Source organism: Carcharodon carcharias, chromosome 9 (assembly GCF_017639515.1).
Source record: "Carcharodon carcharias isolate sCarCar2 chromosome 9, sCarCar2.pri, whole genome shotgun sequence".
Taxonomy (NCBI): Eukaryota; Metazoa; Chordata; class Chondrichthyes; order Lamniformes; family Lamnidae; genus Carcharodon; species Carcharodon carcharias.
Genome location: NC_054475.1, coordinates 30119490 through 30139683, shown reverse-complemented (window position 1 = coordinate 30139683; position 20194 = coordinate 30119490). Strand labels below are relative to the sequence as shown.

The following is a 20194-nucleotide window of genomic DNA, read 5'->3' as shown; positions in this document are numbered from 1 at the left end:
AGTAAGAGCTACAAGGAGCGATCACAGGGAAAAAAATAACTAGCAAGAGACATCAAGGGCAACATAATAGAATTTTACAATGATAGGAAGAGAAAGTGGGGGGCTAAGAGTAAAGTGGGCCCCTTAAACATAGGCCTGAATCTTCTGGTCAGCGAGCAGGGCCCGCCACCAAAGCATAAAATGATGCGCAACATCAGGTGTGCGTCCCGATGTCCCCGCGCGTCATTCTGATCTTCAGTTCGGTGGGCGCGCACTGGAGTCAGCTGCGTGCCTGCTGAACTGTCAAAGGCCTATTAATGGCCATTTAATTAGTAGTTGAAATAATTAACAGGGCTGCCCATCCAACGTTAAGGTTGGCGGGCAGGCAAAGAGCCCTGGCGGCCTCCGCATTTTTCATGGAACCTCATCCACAGGTGGGATGAGGTTTTATGAAGGGTTTATAAATGCAATAAAAATGTTTGTTAAAATTTATCGACATGTCCCAGCTCATGTGACACTGTCACGTGAGGGGACATGTCTGAATAAATTTTTTGTCTTTATTTCCATTTTCCATAAGCAAAGTAATCTCCCTGAGGCAGCTCTGTGTAGGCCCTGACTCTCCCTCCTCCCCCCGCCCGCACAGGGTGCGCTCAGCGTTTCCGGGTGCGTGTCATGTTGGGCAAGCCTTAATTGGCCCGCCCATGTAAAATGGTGGCGTGTAGCCGATCGTGGGTGGTAATCAGTTGCACTCCCGCCCAGCAGGGAGAAAATTCTCCCCATAGGTGCAGTTGCTTTTGTCGCTGAAAATTAAGAAATGGCACACTTACTAAATACTTACTTTTACATCGGTCTTCACAGCAGAGGATGAGGATAAAGTACAAGGAAAAATAAAAATAAAAGGCAGGAACTTACCAGATTTAGTACAAGTAAAATAAAGTGGTAATTGAGAAAATAATGATACAAAAGATAGACAAATCTCCAGGACTTGATGGTTTCCAACCCAGAGCATAAAACCGTTGAGGAATTCATAGATGCTATAGTTATGACTTTCTAAATTCTCTTGATTCAAGAATTATGTTCCTGGATTGGAAATTTGACAATGTTATTCCACTATTTAGGAAGGGCAAGAAGAGTTAAATTAGGAAATTATAGACTTATTAGTTTTGTACGGAAGTTGGTAGAATTTACTAAGATAAAAGCAAAATACTGCAGATGCTGGAAATCTGAAACAAAAACAGAAAATGCTGGAAAAACTCAGCAGGTATAACAGCATCTGTGGAGAGGAAGACAGAGTTAACGTTTTGATTCCGTATGACTCTTCTTCAGATGCTGTTAGACCTGCTGAGTTTTTCCAGCATTTTCTGCTTTTGCTAGAATTCACTATTGGGGACAGTTTACTGAGCACTGCGACAAACATGAACTGATCAAAGGGAGCCAGCATGGATTTATACAGTGAACGTACATCATGTACAGTGAATCTACTTGAATTTGAGGAGGTAAATGTGACAAATAAGGAGTGTCTATGGATGTTATTAATATAAACTTCCAGAAGGCATTTGATAAGATTCAACAAAATAAGAGCACATACAATTGGAGACAACCTATTTAAGTTGGTTAGGAGGTACGAAACAGAGATAAGGATAATGGATATGCACTCCAGTTGACAGCATGTGACTAGTGATATTGCCCAGGGACCGGTACTGGGGCCTCAGCTTTTCACAATATTTACAAATGATTTAGATGAAGGAAAGGGAAATGTATTTTCAGCTTGTCAATGACACCAAGTTAGGTGCAACAATACAAAATATAGATGGGAGTAAAAGGTTTAAAAGCGGGGGTAGATTAATGTGAATGAGCAAAACTGCGGCAGATGAAGTTCAACAGTGTGGAAATGCGAGGTTATCCCTGTTGGATCCAAGAAAGATGGATCAGAGTATTTTCTAAATGGCATGAAGCTAAAAATTGTGGGGGTAGAAAGATTTAAGGGTCCAATTACAGAATTCACGAAAAGCTAGTAGATGGGTACAAAAAAATTTAAAAGTCATATGAAATGTTAGCCCTTATCTGAAGATAGCAGAAATACAAAGGAGTGGAAGTTATTTTAAAGTTATTTTTAGACCCCATTTAAAATACTGAAATCAGTTCAGGTCACCATGTCACAGGAAGAACATGTTGGCTTTTGATTCACCAGAATGATATTGGGGCTAAAATAGTTAAATTATGAAAACAAATTGTTTAGACTAGGCTTGTACTTCCTCGAGTATAGAAGAGGAGTCAATCTAACTGAAGTGTCTGAGATGATAAAAAGTAGATCTCTGGCTATACCCTTAACAAGGGGTTATAACTTTCAAACAAAACCAGGGTGTTCAGGGGTGATGTCAAGATGCAGCTCTTCAAACAAATTATAGTGGAAATCGGGAACTTTCTCCCATCAAAAAGTGTTGAGGTTATGTCAATTGAAAATGTCAAAACTGTGATGGATGGATTTTATTAGGCAAGGTTTTAAGGGTTACAGAACAAAGGCTGGTAGATGGAGTTAAGATACAGATCAGCAATGATCTAGCTGAATGGTGGAACCAGTCTAGAGGGCTGAATGGCTTACTCTTGTTCTTATAGCTCCTGATATATTTCTTGTTTCTATGTTTGAACTATGCTCATGTGCAGGTCCTTGTTCCTCCAGTTGGATTGAATAGTATGCCAACAGATAATAGACAGAAAACCTTTCTTTAGATAGCTTAAGCTACTGATTCTTTGTTCCACAGGATCCTTGCCAGATTTTTAAGATGTGGCAGAACACAAAACAATAAAAATTACTTTAGGCTTTAGCTGCATTTCAAATTTATCGAATAGGGAAGTAAACAAGCAAAGAGACATAAGATACACCTCTGTTTCCAACGGATTCAGATAATGGGAAAGGTTGGAAAAGCTGGGACTCAAATGTTTTGAAAGGTGATTGATGGAAGCCTTACAGAAGTTTGCAAGGCTTTAAATGGCATTGATCTAATCACTAGTTCACTGAAAATTAAGATAACAAAACAAAGAGAGACAGGCTAAGGCTGGCAAAAGATTATTTAGGTCAAGTGTTTGGAACAAGAGTGATGATCGGAACATTGATATCAAAATGACCATTTCTGTACATATGGTCCATGTTTAAATTCAAAATCATAACACAGTTCATGACCTAATCCTTCAATTGATTTTCTGACCTGCCTTACTCCTGCTTAATATCACTGATGTATTCAGAATCAATTGCCTCTTTGGAAGTCCATTCTAAACATTCATCACCATCTGATCGAAGTAGTTATATCTGATCTGTCCATCCATTTTCTCTCTTCTAAACTTCATCCCCAGCAGCCTTGCTGTTATCCTCTGGGTCCTGATCAACATTTTCTCATGGCTCAACTTGTCAGTACCTAGAAAGACCTTGTATATCTCAATAAGAGCTTCTCTAAATTTCCCTCTTCTCTAAAGTTAGCAAACAACTTCTGTGGACTCTCTTTGAAGATTTGGTGCCCAATGCTACATATCACACCTTGTCATGATATTGCTCTGTAAATATGGTGACCAAAACAGCTTGCAGGTGACATGTAGAAAGAACATGCAGATGATTTCAACAGCTTGCCATCATCAATTTTTGACTACTTTGTCTCTACTTCCCACTAAAAACATATGTACAATGGGATGACCAATAGACACAACATTGAGCCCTGCCCACCCTACCCAATCAAGTCCATACATGAGCATTTTCTGCCTCATGAGGTGTAGCTAGCTGTCAGTTCACTTTAATAATTACCTGTTCTGTACTTTTCTCTGATTATGGACCAACCTCCCATGTGGTGCTGCATCAAAAGTCATCCTCCTTTTGTGATTTATACATTTCTCTCCATCCTTATCATTATTATTGCTAACATTTTTCCAGAAAATCAAACCTCAATTCCAGGCAGCAGTTGCTTTTGTTAACATCAACACAAAGAAATTGTTTAGAATATTTGAAAATTTTACAATTGCCTGTTGCCACTTTCATATGGGCCTTTCAACTGTCCTATTCCTTCCTTGACACTCTCGGGGACTTGACAAATATAGTAAGTGAAATGCGAGAAGGAAAAAAATATAAGCTTTCTTATTTTGGACACTAGAATTAAGATAAGTCAAATGGTCTTGTGCACCTCAATCGACCTAACTCAAAACTAAAGATGGCAGCAGGATCTCATGCCCACTGACTTTGGAAGGGTGAACATGTATCACCTAAGGCTCTCACTAATTTCTGTTATTCCTGCTGCTGGGTACTAGTTGGGGTAGGATCAGGCTTGATCAGGCTGGCAAACAGCCTTAGGTACCTGTTCAGATGCAGATGGCAAATTGGGCAAGTACAGAAGCGGTGCTGATGCGCTATCAGTGGGCCCTTATCAAATCTTAGTCACTGTAAGATTAAAGGGGAGAAAAGCAGATTCCAAAAAAAGTTAGAAATCAGCCAGCTTTTCATTTTAATTATCAAATTTACCTGGATGCCATCTAATAGTTTGCTCATACACCAGAAACTATCAGCTTCAATATTCCGCTGCACTGCCTCAGACAGGTCAGTTACATCAAAATTTTCCACATCTTCTTCTGCAATGATAAAAAGAAAAAGAAAATTAACTTCCTCCTGCTCGTTATATTTAGCTTTCAATAAAAAATCTCCCTATTAGCACAAGATATTGTACAGAAATTAATAGGTTTGGTAGTACAGAGCTTAAATATTGCTGGAAAAAAAGACATGCTATCAAAGCTTTTAGCCTTGTACTCATCAGGGCAGCTCACAAGAAATTACCAACAGTAAATGGGAACAACAATTTATATTGCATGAGAGGACAATGCTGGTTGGTTGGCAAGTGGACTCTGGTGGAGGTGTTACCATGCTGCTGACCTGTGCGTGCAAGATGAAAAGCTTTGATAGCATGTCTTTTTTTCAGTAATTAGTAAGTTCATATGAGTGTAGCAGTCTAAAAATTAAGTACATGCGCAATTCAGTACAAATGTTATTAAAATGAAAAGCACCAAAAGGAAAACTAGCAGATAGCTTTGTAATAACTAGGACTCTTTCCAGAATAACTTGTTATACCCAAGACATCGCACAACTGGAAACATCTTCAGAGAGATGTATGCATCAAGACTGATAACAGGATGCTGGAATGCTGATTAATGTGGCAGCTAAATATTATTAATTTTAATGTTCTTTCATTGTCATAGGGTCAAAATCTTGGAACTCCCTTCCTAATAGCTCTATAGGTGTACCTGCACCACATGGATTGCAGGAGTTCAAGGCAGCGCTCACAACCACCATCTCAAGGGCAATAAGGGATGGACAATAAATGTTGGCCTCACCAGCGACGCCCACATCCCATGAGTGAATAAGAAAAAGACAATACTATATAACTCAGACAGGTAAAGGAAAGAACGGTGCTCATTAGCAATACTGTACATGCAGTGTTCAGTCTATATGGCAACCAGCAATGAATGCACCCTGCAGATCGTCTATCTTAGAATTCAGAGATTGGACTAGAGACCTGGTTGTGTTATCATCTTTTCAAGTACAAGTCACATCACCAGGAATTGATGAACTGTCCATACAAGAGGAACTGCTCTGCTAGTTTCAGCTGCCAATGCCAACCCCACCCCAGTGAGATGGAGACCCACTGAGCAAATGTACTGGTCTATTCCCCCCAAACTCGTACTCTATTGACCAATTATTCATGCCTCACCTCCATCCATCCCTACCATACTGAGCAAGTATTCAGCTCTCACCCCCTTCTCTGCTGAGCAACCTTTGGCCTACCTACCTGGGCTCTGCTGAGCAAATAATGGGCCCCTTCCTTCCACCTCAATTAACAAGATTTGATCTATGTCCACCATACCCACAGTAAGATTTCAGCCCTGCTGTCTTCCAAACATGATGCCTTTCTCCTATCGGATAAGCAAAATATAGATCACCCCCTTCATCCTGGTGAGCAAGTTTGGGATCCTCATCCATTTGCTGTTCCCCAGGATGGTGTCGTTGTTTGGATGAGGCATTAAAGAGAGGCCTTGTTTGCTCTATCAGGTGGATGTAAAAAATTCCATGGCACTATTTTGAAGGCCATCGGAATTACCTCTGGTGTCCTCACTAATATTTATCCTTCAATCAATATCACAAAAACTGAATGTATGGTCATTATCATGTTGCTGTTTGTGGGAGCTTGCAGTGTGCAAATTGATTGCCATGTTTCCTACATTACCACAGTACCTACAATTCAGAGATATTTCTTTGGCTGTAAAGTATTTTGGGATGCCCTGAGGTCATAAAGGGTGCAATATAAATTGAAGTTTTTTGATATTCTTTCTCTAGCTTTTCTGTGTTTGCTGACATGGACTTCTTGGATGCTTTGCTGTATAAAAAATGTCCAAGTAACAACGTAGCTTTTTATTTAATTTTTATCATTGGATTTGTGTGTCTATTTGCTGCCACTTCAAATAGCTTTTAGGCAAATCTTACTGACATGAAAGGGAAGTTTTTTTTATTGGATATGATAACATGAAAAGAGGGTTTTAATGAAAGGTGCCCGTATATTTTGTAAACTATGCTGTAGTAAGAATTTGACTGTTAGCTATATTAGAAACAAGGGCAATTAAAATCTAAACAAAAAAGAAAATTAACACTGTTAAATGGCTGATTGATTGTCACACTAAATGTTGAAAATACAGATGCTGTATCCCCTTGAGGGCATTATTCACAACTTTCCACAATCTTAAAAAACATTAACAATTTTTTAGGTCAGCGATGCTACAAGCTAGGTGAAAAGGTATAAAATGTTCTTAAGGTTTTTCTTGCTCACTAAGTCAAACATCTCCCCAGCCCAGAACCCACATCTTTCTTTAGTTTTGTTCCTATCTCCCCTCATGCCCTCTCTTAGATTATCAAATCCAGGAAATCCATCCCCCTTGACTCCATTCTCTGCTGAACACAAAAACTGCTGAATAGATCATTTACCCCGCCTGATGACCATGCTAAATGGTTCCACCTCCTCAAGTACTGTGCCCTCTTTTTCAAAATTACCTACATCAATCTTCTCAAAAATGAACCCAAAAAGTCCCTCCATCCTTACAAACTGCCACCCCATTATCAGAAAGTGTCTCTTCTAAAGGTCTTGAATATGCCAATACGATCCCTGTAGAGGCCAATAACTTTTAAAAACAGCTAAATGTCCCGAACAACCAATGGAAATAACCCAGTGGACAGGATTTCACTTTTCAAGACTTCTAACAAATACTAAAATCAACATATTTCAAACATTAATTAAAGAAAAAAGATACTTTCGCATTAACTAACTAAAGCAATTGTGTTGATCCTGGTCGAGGCCAGTAACTTTTGTTTTAAAAAGCTGAAGGAATATATGATCCCTATTATTTACTAAAAGAATGAAACCACAAGATTCCACGGTTTAAAACAGAAGAATTTTTACTGTACAAGAGTCAAATAAAGCAAACAGTAAATACAATCTTATTTAATCATCTATACTGTAACATCCAAAGTCAACACTAATTAAACATTAACAGGCAAATTGCAGTTGATTATAAACTATAAATTACACATTAAATGGTAAATTAGACATCTTCTAATTGGCTCAGCAGTCTACTCAGCATATAGGTCATCAAATTCAGTCACAAAGTCCTTCAAAACCCTAAGATAAAAGCAAAATACTGCGGATGCTGGAAATTTGAAACAAAAACAAAAATTGCTGGAAAAGCTCAGCAAGTCTGACAGCATCTGTGGAGAGGAAGACAGAGTTAATGGTCTGAAGAAGAGTCATATGGACTCGAAACATTAACTCTGTCTTCCTCTTCATAGATGCTGTCAGACCTGCTGAGTTTTTCCAGCAATTTTTGTTTTTGCTTTCCTTTAAAACCCTGTCTTCCTCACGAGGAATTTCAGCTGCTCTTCTTTCTAGGATGTAGCCTGATCCCCAGCTGACAACAGTGCACAACCAACCCAAATTCTTTGGGTACAGTCTTCATGAAAAATGGTAAAACTTCCTCTGCTCAATCTGGATGGCATCGATCCACTAATGTTACCTTCAAGTAACAGAAACAGATGCAGCAACTGTGTATTTGCCTATTTATCAGCTTCTGGATTTAGCCTCTGTCTTCTTTCCTGTACCACTGAACACATCGACTTCGACTGAGCTCTGGTAGATGTCTCCTTTTATATAGCTTCAACTAGAAGTTTTGGTTTCGAATCTCAGTTTCAGTCTTAGCTTCCTTAGCAATGGGAGGGTCAATTTCCCTTTTCAATTAGGGTCCGTTGCAAAAAATACAAGCTGTGACCACAGATTCCAACACATAATTGAGGTATTTTTTTAGCCCCTTTCACTGTGTGTTGCACTTCTGGCACACAGGTAGCATACGGGAAAAGTTCCAAAAGGAACTCCCAGATCTCCTGCAGCCTCACTTCTCCCGTCTATACTAAGTCAAAACTTCCAGTATCCTTCGAAAATTGGTTCATTCAGCCTGAGTTTTCTGGATTCAATTTTCACCAAGGCACACCTCAGTAACTTCCTTTTCCTTAAATCTCCAAGAGCCATGTATTTTCTGTTCTCTTCCTTTCGAACAGAAAACAAACTTTCACCAGCATCTGGCTTGGTTGTTAACACCAAACAGTCCTTCTCTACCTCTCCACAGCAGTACTTCTCTATCTCCCCTGCTTCTCAAAAAGTAGCTGTCCTTTGTCTGAGCCACATTGAGGAAAGATGTTGAGCCTGTAGCTTGGAATTTCAATTGGTTTCTGTTTGAGTTTCTTTCCTCATGGCAACTGGAACTCCAGATCATAAGTGTTTATCCAGAATTCATCATCCTCGCTTTTTAGAATGTTCTGTTGCACCACAAGTTAAAGGCAACATTTTAAAACATAACTGTTCTGTAAAATCCAGTATTCATGATGTGCCATGGCCTCCCAAATCCGTAAGTACATTTCCCAAAGGTTCATGTTTGAATCTTTCCTATCAGGTTTCAATCTATATAACACTGAAACGGCCTTAATGGGTGTCACCTGTGACTTTAGTTATGTCTACTCACTCTTTTCAACCTCCATGCAGCTTTTAACCTGTTAAACCATCTTCTTCCAATGCTTCTCTTCCTTTGTCTTGCCTATGCAGTTGTAGACAAAATAGCTCCAGCATAGCCTGCCTTCCTCTTCTGACACCCTCAAGAGTCTATCGCTTGACCCCTTCTTCTTCTTCATCAACATAATGCCCCTTGACTACATCACCCAGGCATTGGGTCAGCTTCCACAAAAACGCGCACATGATAAGGTTCAGATTGTCTCATCACATCCACCTCCAACCCTTTCATTCCTTGAGGGAAAGATGTAGAATTGCTCCTGGACAATTACACTAATGACCACTGTTGTCTTTTAATTACTATAATTGCTGGAAAGGATGCATGTACATAACTAGGAACGATGAGCCAAAATTAGATGCAAAACTGTTATTTTTATTTAGGTAAGCTGGACTATGTGAGGAGTTTTCACTTCCAAATTATTACACCCTATAAAATAGTATGTACTTAAACAATCATATTATCATTAATGCATTGGGCCATATTTGTGATGTCACTGCAGGGTAATACCAGACAAATATCTGTTGTCTCTAAACTATAAATGTTAAAACACCATAAAACAAGAACTATGAATAACAACTGCATGATTAAAAATAATCTGCCTTAATATTCATTTCATGGGACTATTCGGATGAAAACTGTTCCTAATGAATTACCCTTTAAAAACCTGCAGATAGAAACTGTCAGGATGCCAATATAACTTGGTTCCTCTTTCCCATTAAGAAGTGAAGAATCATTTATTCTCAGGCATAGTGAACATTTTAGAAACTATGATACCTTATGATGGTGGCATATTTTGCAAGTTTATAAATAAGACAAGGTTAGAATTTACTTCAATGTGCTTGAATAAAATGAATAGCACCTAGTCTCCCACACAACTGTCTTCACCTTGTGGAGCAACATAATATTGTTAAATGGATCACAGACAAGTTTTATATGTCCACAGCTTAAGAATTTAAATTGAAAAGAAAAGGAAGAGTAAGGAAACATACCACCCACCTTTGGCAAAGCCGGAAAATTGTTCCACAAATATTTCTGAACGTTATTATGAACATAAATGGCACAGATCTTCTGGTATTTGGACGGTCAGAGACCAGGCATACCCAGGAAGATGCGCTACAGACTCCCTTGGTAAGCCCAATGCAAGGAAGTTTGAAATTCCAATCGGCAATTCCTCTGCTTCCCAGGACCCTCCAAAAAATTCTCCTATGAGTTAGAATTGGAGTCTTCAGACAGCTCCGACTTTCTTACCTGAATAATTACACAGGAAATATTGGATAGAAAAATACCTGATCTAACACCTGGGTAACTATACAACTGACCCCTCAATCACTCACACTGACAACCCCGGCTCCTCCATCTTGACCCAACTAGCCACTGACCCATTTGCCACCCTAGCCACTTATCACCTTACTCCCCTACCCACCTGCCACACTATGCACCTACCATGCACCATCCTACCTACTTGCCACCCTACCCCCTTACCTTACTCACTCTACCTCTTTACCCACCATACCCCTTTATGTTACACATTTACCTTCTCTCCATAGCTGTTTTCAAAGCAACTTTGGGACTGTAGCCCTGGTGCAAACTTGCTTTGATGTTGCCGCAATAGATTAAATATATCTTGAATCTGGATCAGAAACCAACCTGGCACGGCAATGAGCCAGAATCACTGGAAGGCTAAGTCTCGCTCTGCTTTGGAATCAAATCAGGCCTTGACACTCAACTTACATCCCATAGCACCAATTTTCATATCTATTCCATGTGGGAATGGGGCAGAACATCACTGCTTCTCCTGGTCCCTCTAAAATCAATCATTGTGACGCCCAAGGCCCCACAGCTCTTGCCAGGATTTCTCCCCCCGACAGCCTACCTGCAATGTCTTGCACCTGGGCCCCAGTCTGAGTGTTCAGAATTTCCAGTCCCTAAGATCTCAGAGCCAAAGGTCATCAAGGAAATGGTGATCAGGTTTGACCATGAAAATTGGTTAGGAATCTTAACAGTGATATTAAGCAGGCAATAGGAATACTTCTAATGAAAGGTTGTAGGCCCGAAATGTTAACTCTGTTTTGCTCTCCACAGATGCTGGCAGGCCTGCTGAGTATTTCCACTATTTCCTATTTTCATTTTAGGTGGGAATGCTTTAACCACCACTTGCCCAAGGCCTATCAAAACCGAAAATCACTCCCATGTTTAGCATCAATGCACCCTGGCAGTGTGAACATCCCATCAACTTCTCTGGTATTGATTCCTCAGTAAACCCAGGGCGGAATTTTCTGGATCGCGGGGGTGGGGGGGCAGAGAGGGAGTGGGCGCGGGCCCAATTGCCGCTCGCAATCAGGTCCGCACTGTCATTTTACGCGGGCGGGTCAATTAAGGCCTGCCCAGCGTACTGTACTTCACGACTCCCATGCATAGCGGGAGTGGGTGGGTGGCGGCAGGCGCGCTCGACCCACCGGGTCCAGTTGCCACCCAGTGGCCTGTATAAAGGAAGGCCTAGCAGCCTTGTAAAGTCTGCTCGCAAAGGCTGGGTGAAGGGCTCTGCAGAGGGGCAATGGAGGTTATGCAAGCCCTGAAGGTAGGCCATCGGGGCAGGCCAGGCTGGACCACTGGGTCAGGCCAGGCCAGAGGGTAGATCATCAGGGCGGGCCAGGCCGGTGGGTAGGGCTGGGGGCAACGTGGTGCGGTGCACCTGGATCCAGTGTTGCAAGCGCTTCAACGACTTGTGGCACTCTGGAAGGGTGAAGACAATGTTAGCATTGGTCACTTAACTCAGCGTTGGCTTTCCTCCCTGCTGACCCCACCCCAAGTCTGAGTGCAGTGACTGCATTGAATTATTGACAGCGTGTGTCCTTTGCTGGGTGGGCCAGCAGATATTGCCTATGCCGAGGTCAGCCTGAGAGGTTGGTGAAGATTTGGGTTCTGCGCCCACAGCATGTGTTACACTGAGACCCACATGACCGGTTTGGGGTTGGGGGCAACCTGGAGGAGATGCACCTAGGCGCTGTGCTTGATCTGCAGGACATGTCCAAGTTAGGGTGATGACATGCTGGGAGAGGAGCTTCAAGGTGGCGTGGCAACGAACCACCTGCTGCCCTCTGTGCTCCATGTACTTGTGCCTCCTTGCTATGGAAGGATATACCATGAAGTGCCTAATGTGATGCACGCAGCATGCGGCCGGTTTGGGGGTGGGGGGGTGGTGTGTGTGTGTGCGTGGAGAACAGGCCTAGCATCTTTGTGTGAGTGTTCGGCAACAGCGGGGTGAGGAGGCACTGAAGCCCTGATATGTCCCACTCTGGTTGGGGTGAGCCATGCGCTAAGAGAGTCCATGTACAATTTGCACTAATCAATGTTCTTTTCTCATTTTCAGGAGAAGAATGCTCATAACGCGGCAGAGCATGTGAGGACTGGTGAGGGCCAGGCGCAGTTAGCCATTCTCAGCCAATTTGAGCAGGAGGCCCTGGATTTGGAGAGGCGCAATGCACTCAGGTCCAGTGGTGTTGGTGAGGCTGGGGTGCCACAGCCAGGTATGTATGGCCAGCAGTGAGGTCAGCATTAATATATATATATATATATATATATATACATACACACACATATATATAAAAACAAAAAACTGCAGATGCTGGAAATCCAAAACAAAAACAGAATTACCTGGACAAACTCAGCAGGTCTGGCAGCATCGGCGGAGAAGAAAAGATTTGACGTTTCAAGTCATGACCCTTCAGCTGAGGTCAGCATTGTTGTCCCAACAGTAATAGCAGTGCTGAATGTTAACTGATTTAATTTTGCAACATGGCTTGGCCATTGCTTATGGAAGGATGAGCGCATAATGATCCGGGGGACAGGGATACACTTTGTCATTGTCTCCATGTTAACTGATCCATTGTCCTTGTTCTTCATTTCAGCGTCAGCGGAGCAGGGCTGGAGGGAGCAGCAGCAGAGGCCCCTTCTCACATCTGAGGGCCCTGAAGTCTCACCAGCATCACACCATCTCTGCCAGGCAGGCACCAGCGCAGATACGAGCGCCTCAGTGGGAGTTAGAACACTGGCTAGTGTCCCGGGGCACAGCGGTGAGAACAATTCTCAGTCGCTGGAGGAGCTGGCAGAGACAGAGTGTGCCCATATCACCAGCAGTCAGAGGACTGCAGGGGACCAGGCACATGCTCAGTCGGTGCCTGATGATGTGCCTCTGGAGTTGTCCACTACGCAGCAGGGACATGAAATGCGGCCAAGTGTGTGAGAGCATCTTGGGAGATACATGAGGCTTTGCTTGGCTTGGTCTCCATGGTGGAGGAGTCTACACGGATGATCGCCGAAGCAGTGAGCCACATGTCCGAGCGCCATGTGTCCTCCAAGGAGAGAGTGGCGACTCTCGTGGAGAGCCTCCTTCAGGACATCCATCAGGGCTTCCTTGGGATGCACTATGACAAGCAAGCCCTCATATTGGCAGCTGGTCAGTGCCAGTGTTGGAGATGGTGTGGGCTCCTCTCAGGGCACTCCGGATGAGGGTGGCAGCTCCGCTGCCCCTTTGCCAGTGACTGTAGCATCTGTTGAAGCTGCTACGACTGGGGAGATGTCAGCTGTGGAACTGGCAGCTCCCCCCCAGGCGGGGCCAGCACAGGCTCCATGGGCCAGAGGACGACCGCCAAGGTCATTGAGTCCAACAGGACTGCAGAATCAGCTGGCTCAGATGCCACTCCCAGCAATGGGGCAGCACCAAGACGTAGCACCCGGGAGCGTAAACATAAGGCACCTTAGGCACACCATGGGCTTATCACTGGTGCTTTTGTGTTGGCCCGAGATTAAGTCTTTATGATTTGCTTTGAATTGGAACACCCTTGTCATGTTGTTTCATTAATTTTCTTTGCTTGTGATATTAAATTCAGACATGTGACCATGGCTGAGGGTGCCTCTTTTCTTCTGCATGTGTATGGTTTCCAAAAATATTAGGAGTGCTTTGTGGACATTCAGTTTCATTAACAAGGCTCTTAGTTACTGTTCCTAACGTGGAAGATTTGGAACTTAGATATCGAGTATGCCCGGATCAGCATCTACCCCTTCAGGATTTCCCTGTGCGTGGTCATCCTCTGACTCACCGCTCGACTCATTGTGTGCAGCTGCAGCCACTGTGTCGACGTCTTCATCATCCGCTGCGTTCTCCCCTTTCCAGCGCATGGTTGTAGAGAGCGCAGCAACCACTATCACTGACACACGATCTGGGGGGTACTGGAGTGCGCCCCCTGAGCGGTCCAGGCATCGGAAGTGCATGTTGAGAAGACTGATAGTTCTCTCACCACAGCCCTTGTGGAGGCGTGGCTCCTATTGTAGCGCTGCTCAGCTTTTGTTCTTGGATGGCAGAGAGGCATCACAAGCCACCTTCTGAAGGGATAGCCCTTGTCACCCAGCAGCCATCCATCAAGCCAGGCTGGAGCACTGAAGAGACCCGGCACCTGGGAGTGTCTGAGGATGTAGGCATTGTGGGAGCTGCCTCGGTACCTTGCGCAGACTTGTAGAATCTGCATCCTGTGATCACACACTATCTGCACGTTCATGGAGTGGAAGCCCTACCTGTTGACAAAGGCACCTGGCTCACCGGCTGGTGCTTTGATGGCCACATGTATGCAGTCCATTGCACCTGGACGCAGGGGAAGCCAGCAATGGCCGTGAAACCTGTGGCTCGCTGTGTCTGACTTGCCTGGCCCCGACGGAAGTGGATGAAGGTCAATGTACACCTAAAACAGTGTGTCTGTAACCTGCTTGGCATCAAGTGTGGACACCTGATTGGGAGACACTGCAAAGATCACCCACCGGTACCTGGAAGGAGCCAGGGCATAGAAATTGAGGGCAGCTGTGACCTTTAGAGCCACTGGCATGGGGTGTCTACCCACACAGTTAGCGGAGATCTCAGGCCCAATCATCTGACAGATATAGTTGACTGTCTCCCTTGAGAGACGGAGCATCCTTCGGCACTGCATCTCAGACATATTGAGGTAGCTGCTTCGCCGCCTGTATATCCTAGCAGCAGGATAGTGGTGCCTTCTGTGGCCCCTTCTGCCTTGGACTACTTCTTGGCCCTGCGCCCCTTGCGCCTGTCCTCCCAAAGGTGGCTCCCCGGATGCTGAATGTGCACTCCTGGCCTCCTCCTCAGAGGAGGTGCCTCCAGTTGAGGGTTCAGCTCCCATTCCCAGGCTAAGGGAAGGCTTCCAGAAATCTGCAGGCCCAAAAAAGGATTCCTTACTGCAGAGTGCTGACCTAAGGGTTAAGAGTCCAGACAAAGCAGCTGGTATGCATTTTGAAGTATTGCAGACCACACAGGCAAGTTTCAAAAACTTTGAAAAATCAATATTTGAGGGAGCATACTTGCGACCCCAGTGAGCCCTCTTATCCTGCCCGTGGATGAGGTTTATACAAGTGTGCCCTACCTGTCTGCCCGTTGAGCCCGTGCACTGATGTAAAGATTGCACGGGCGCCGAAAAATCGGCGTCGATTGGTGAGTCAAGGGTCTTAAGTGGCCCGTTAATTAGTGGCGGGCGTGCAGTGGACATCACCGTGCACCCGCCTAACGAAATAGTGCAATGGCGCGTGATGACGTAGGGACGCTCGCCTGACGTCACTGCGTGTCATTTTATACACGGGCTTGCAGGCCCTGCCCCCACACTCCAACGGGAAAATTCTGCCCCTGAAATAGCCCACTCTCACTGTGACGGATCCTCTGCTGTTTTTACAATCTCCAATTGTCTCTGCTTTCTTATTCAACTCTTTTTGTACTCTTTAAAAGCTCTCTGTGTAAAATGGCACAAGAGGAAGGCCGACACTTCATGGAGAGTGGTGGCAGAAGCAGTGTGTGAGAGGTGCTCTCCTTGTAAAATGCAGATCCTGTCCCTAGCAGAGTAATTATGGAGGTATTTGCAACCTAGAATGAATTCATGCTGGGCAATGAAGTGGACTATCTCTCAGTAGCAATTTGACCACTTATCTCCTGGCTAGAGAACAAGGGAGCAAGAAAACAGCAAAAGGGAAATTTAAAGTTTCAAATATGGATTTGAATTTAGTCAAACGTGTGGAAAATTGGTATCTCAGTACTCTCTCTGCAATACAGGAAAATAATGACACTAGAATGGTGGAGGGACCGCCTTCTAAAAATGCCGCTGCACATCATTTAAAACTACTGCTTCAGTTAAAAATCAACAAAAATAAAGGCCTCTCAAAGGGCATTCAAAAGATCCACTCATTACCGAAAAAGATGAAGACTCTCTACTTCACCTTCCTTAATTAATTTTGAACACAGTTACCATTCAAGATACTGCTCAGAGGGGGAGGTAATTGGACATTTCCCAAAGGCCTCTTTTCCTGCAGTTGCAAACAAGCACATCAAACTGAAACAAACTGCTTCCTAATGGAACACAGGCTACATTATTGTTGCAAAGCACTGGACACAAAGAGTCCCGGTTCTATTCCTTTCCCTTTTTTACTCTGAAGCAATACAAAAGGCAAATGTAGCAAAATGAGTAAAGCACATGAATAAAGAGAAACATCTGGACTCACACAGTTCCTCTCGTCTCTATGGAGTAAAAAAACAATGTGTGTTTATACTGCACCTTTAATGTCATCAGGATCCCAAAGCATTTCACATCTAATAAATTACTTTGAAGCATCGTTACTGCTGTGTTATATGCAAACACTGCAGCCAATTTGCACACAGCAAGATTCCAAAAATAAACAGTAATATAACAATGAACAAACTTGCATTTATACCGTGCTTTTCATAACCTTAAAATGCCCTGACATGCTTTACAGCTAATGAAGTACTCATGCAGTTGCTCTTGTAATGTAGGAAATGCACCAGTCAATTTACACACAGCTATGCCCCACAAATATGATAATGATCAGACCATCTGAATTCAGTTATGTTGTTTGAGGGATAAGGATCAGTTTGCATGCTGGGGAGAGATGTCTTGCTATTCTTCAAAATAGTGCCATGGGATCTTTTACATCCACCTGAGGGGGAATATGGGGCCACAGTTTAACTGCTCATCCAAAAGCCAGATATAGGTTGGGGGAACAAACACTGGTGGAGGTACCAGACGAGCTCCCCTACATTTCTTTGCATAATGCAATTGGAGATCTCACATCCACCTAAACAGCCAGATGGGATCTCAGTTTAACGCATTATCTGAAAGATAGTGTCTCCAATAATTCAGCATTCCTCAGTTCTGAACAGAAGTGCCAGCCTAGGTTACATATTCAATAGAGCTTAAATCAACAACTTTCTTACTTTGAGGCAACAGTAATACAAATAATAAATTAATACTAAACAGTAATGCTAATCTGAACTAAAGTTGATACTCAAAGAAGATAAAGACAAGTGGCTTCTGGAATGGGTGAATCAGGAATCCTATTTATTTACAAGGTTTCTGTCCTGCATCTTGTTGTTACCCATATAAGTGTCATGGCCAAAAACTGTGGAATGAATGAAGAATAGAGTAAAAGTAAAATGTTAGTGAATGCACATGTCAATAACTACCTGCATGACATCACAATGATGCCACATCTTTCAAAGATTTTTTTAATGGAAAAATTCAGTGCAAGTGGCAAACTGCTTTTCAATGACTAAGTGTCAGGCAGCATAATAGAACTAGTGTTAATATTCAGAAGCACAGAATGGAGATAAACATAGAGTTAATCTTCAGTCCGCTCAAGTTCCCAATCTGAGCTGTACCAAATAAACACTCTGGCATCTCCCCACAGCATAGAGAGAAATATTGGAAGGGAAAGTCTTAAGGATGTTGACATTTCTCAACAGCCAAGGTCAACGATGGTCAAAGAACACGAGTAGATACCTGCATATCCACCTTCTTACCTGGAGTCACTTCAGGTCAAATGGACAAAGGAAGGTTTAAACAGGAGAGTTTGACATACATCTCTGCTAAAAGAAAATTACTATTGTGATACTACTGCTGAGACAACAATAATATATTAGCACACCTGATTAAATCAAGGCCTGGCCTTTGTATTTGTTTAACATGCAGCAGTCATTTAGTGTCCTGTAAATTCTTGAATTCCAAATTTGCTTAAAATACTTTATGATCTAACTTTATAATATTTCTGATCAGAAGTACATTGACAAAGAAACAAACTGAATATACTTTCAAAAAGAGTCCGACAGACTCGAAACATTAACTCTGTTTCTCTCTCCAGAGATGCTGCGAGACTTGCTGAGATTTTCCAGCACTTTCTGTTTTTATAACTGAATATACTTTAGGGTTTCAACAGTTGTTTATTTGCTAACTTCAGTTCAAAGTGCCAGGAACGCAGAATAAAATGCTAAACCACTGCTGACCCACTAACTGAAATGACAAGGGTTTCATCAATTCTAAAAGATACAAGGTGCATTTAGTATTAAAAGTTGTAGGCCCATTCATGTGATTCTGAAATCTTACAGCATTTGTCATCTCTGTAGGCAAAGTCATCTTTCAGATGGTTATGAATCCTGCTGGTAAAACCGTCAAAAAAATACTGATTCAAGAACACATCAAAGCATGCAACCGCCTCTTCATACTCACCAGGGTTTAAAGTAAGGTCATTTTCCAGACCACAGCTGCTTTATTCAGTAGAAACCTATTAGCTATCTATAGGGCAGAGATAATACTTCTAAATTATAATCTAATCTGTTCTGTTTTCATAATGAAGACAGTATTGAAAATTGCATACTTCTATGCTGCTTTGGAATTATAACTTAAGAGCAAGAGATTGAACATTCAATCGCAAATGCAGTGGAACCTATAACAAATACAATGCAGCACAGTTCTCTCATTTCTTTTTTATTTCCTTTACTTTGCTTTCGAACAGCAGCTATTTAGGATCTTGTCATTTGCACCTCCTCTAAACACATCTTTTGTTTCTCTACTTGCCCCATTATCACTCCCTTTGACCATGGAACCTTTTTTTCTCATTTAACTTCTCCTGCCTTCCACCCTATCACCAACCTTCCCATTTGTTCTTTTTCCCAGCTTTCACTTGTTTAAAGCCTATTAAATTTCTAAATATTCCCAGTTCTGATGGAATGTCACTTAACCTGAAATGTTAACTATGTTTCTCTTCTCACAGATGCTGCCATACCTAATTATTTTCAGCATTTTCTGTTTTTATTACAGTACATAAGCCTTACTTACAATCGTGCTGAAATCGTGTGATATCAGATGACAATATGGTATAAACATGATCCCAGCTTGAAGTAAAAAATGCACCATCAAATGATAAAAAAAATCATCATTACTTTTTCTTTTGATTGTTTATCGATAGGAGGGATTTTGCTGCAGTTGAATGAGATAGAGAATGGTATAGACTTAATTGTGAGTAAGCCACAGTGCATGTCGAAGGACTCCATGCGAATTACTAACCTGACTTGATATACCAGTATGTAAAATATTACCAATTATATCAGTCATGTTTCGTACAATGCTAGTGAGGTAGGGTAGATTTGTTCATGAAAGTTGCATTCTGCTACCCCATTCCATGGCATCAACTAAAACAAGGAAATGTTTTATCAAATTTTATAAAAGACGCCCACCAAAGTCAAAGTCATCGCAGGCAGGGCGTCACAGTCAGCAGGCTGCCTCCAGCTCTGCTGTGGATGTTCAGGGAGTAACAAGACGTAATGGCAGGTTTAGGAAAGTTAAGGAGAATTAGTTGCACAGCCTGGGCCCGGATGTTAGTCACTTGTATATACAGTTCATTATTGTCAAAAAACTCCCAAGAATGTCTCCCTGCCTATAGCTCCTTGTTCTGATTCGTGTTCTTGTCACTCACATGTGAAATCTTTCTTCACAAGATAAAAGCAGGTGTCTCAGTCCAGGGCCTCTTCCCTGTGCAGCTTTCAAACTAAAGTGATGGTCCGGCCTCACACACCCTGGAAACATTACTGATGCCTGCACATTGGCGGTGCTTGTCATTGCTGCCAGAATGTACCAGGCAGATGTTAGAATTCTCTCAATGTGCTCTCAGCACCTTTAAGAAGGGGCTGGCCCCCATCGCTTCAGCATCTGTGACCACTGATGCCGTACTCCAACTCCTGAAGGGC

At 42.7% G+C, this 20194-nt stretch overlaps 1 protein-coding gene across 4 annotated transcripts in view; it reads right to left on the bottom strand.

Moving 5' to 3' along the window:
- tbc1d22b (TBC1 domain family, member 22B) overlaps nucleotides 1–20194 on the bottom strand; it is a 355700-nt gene that overhangs the window by 132371 nt on the left and 203135 nt on the right. For all 4 annotated transcript variants that reach the window (XM_041195481.1, XM_041195479.1, XM_041195482.1 and 1 more), the window contains one exon: nucleotides 4481–4587. In XM_041195481.1, the coding sequence (XP_041051415.1) occupies nucleotides 4481–4587 (107 nt within the window). The remainder of the gene's footprint in view (nucleotides 1–4480; nucleotides 4588–20194) is intronic.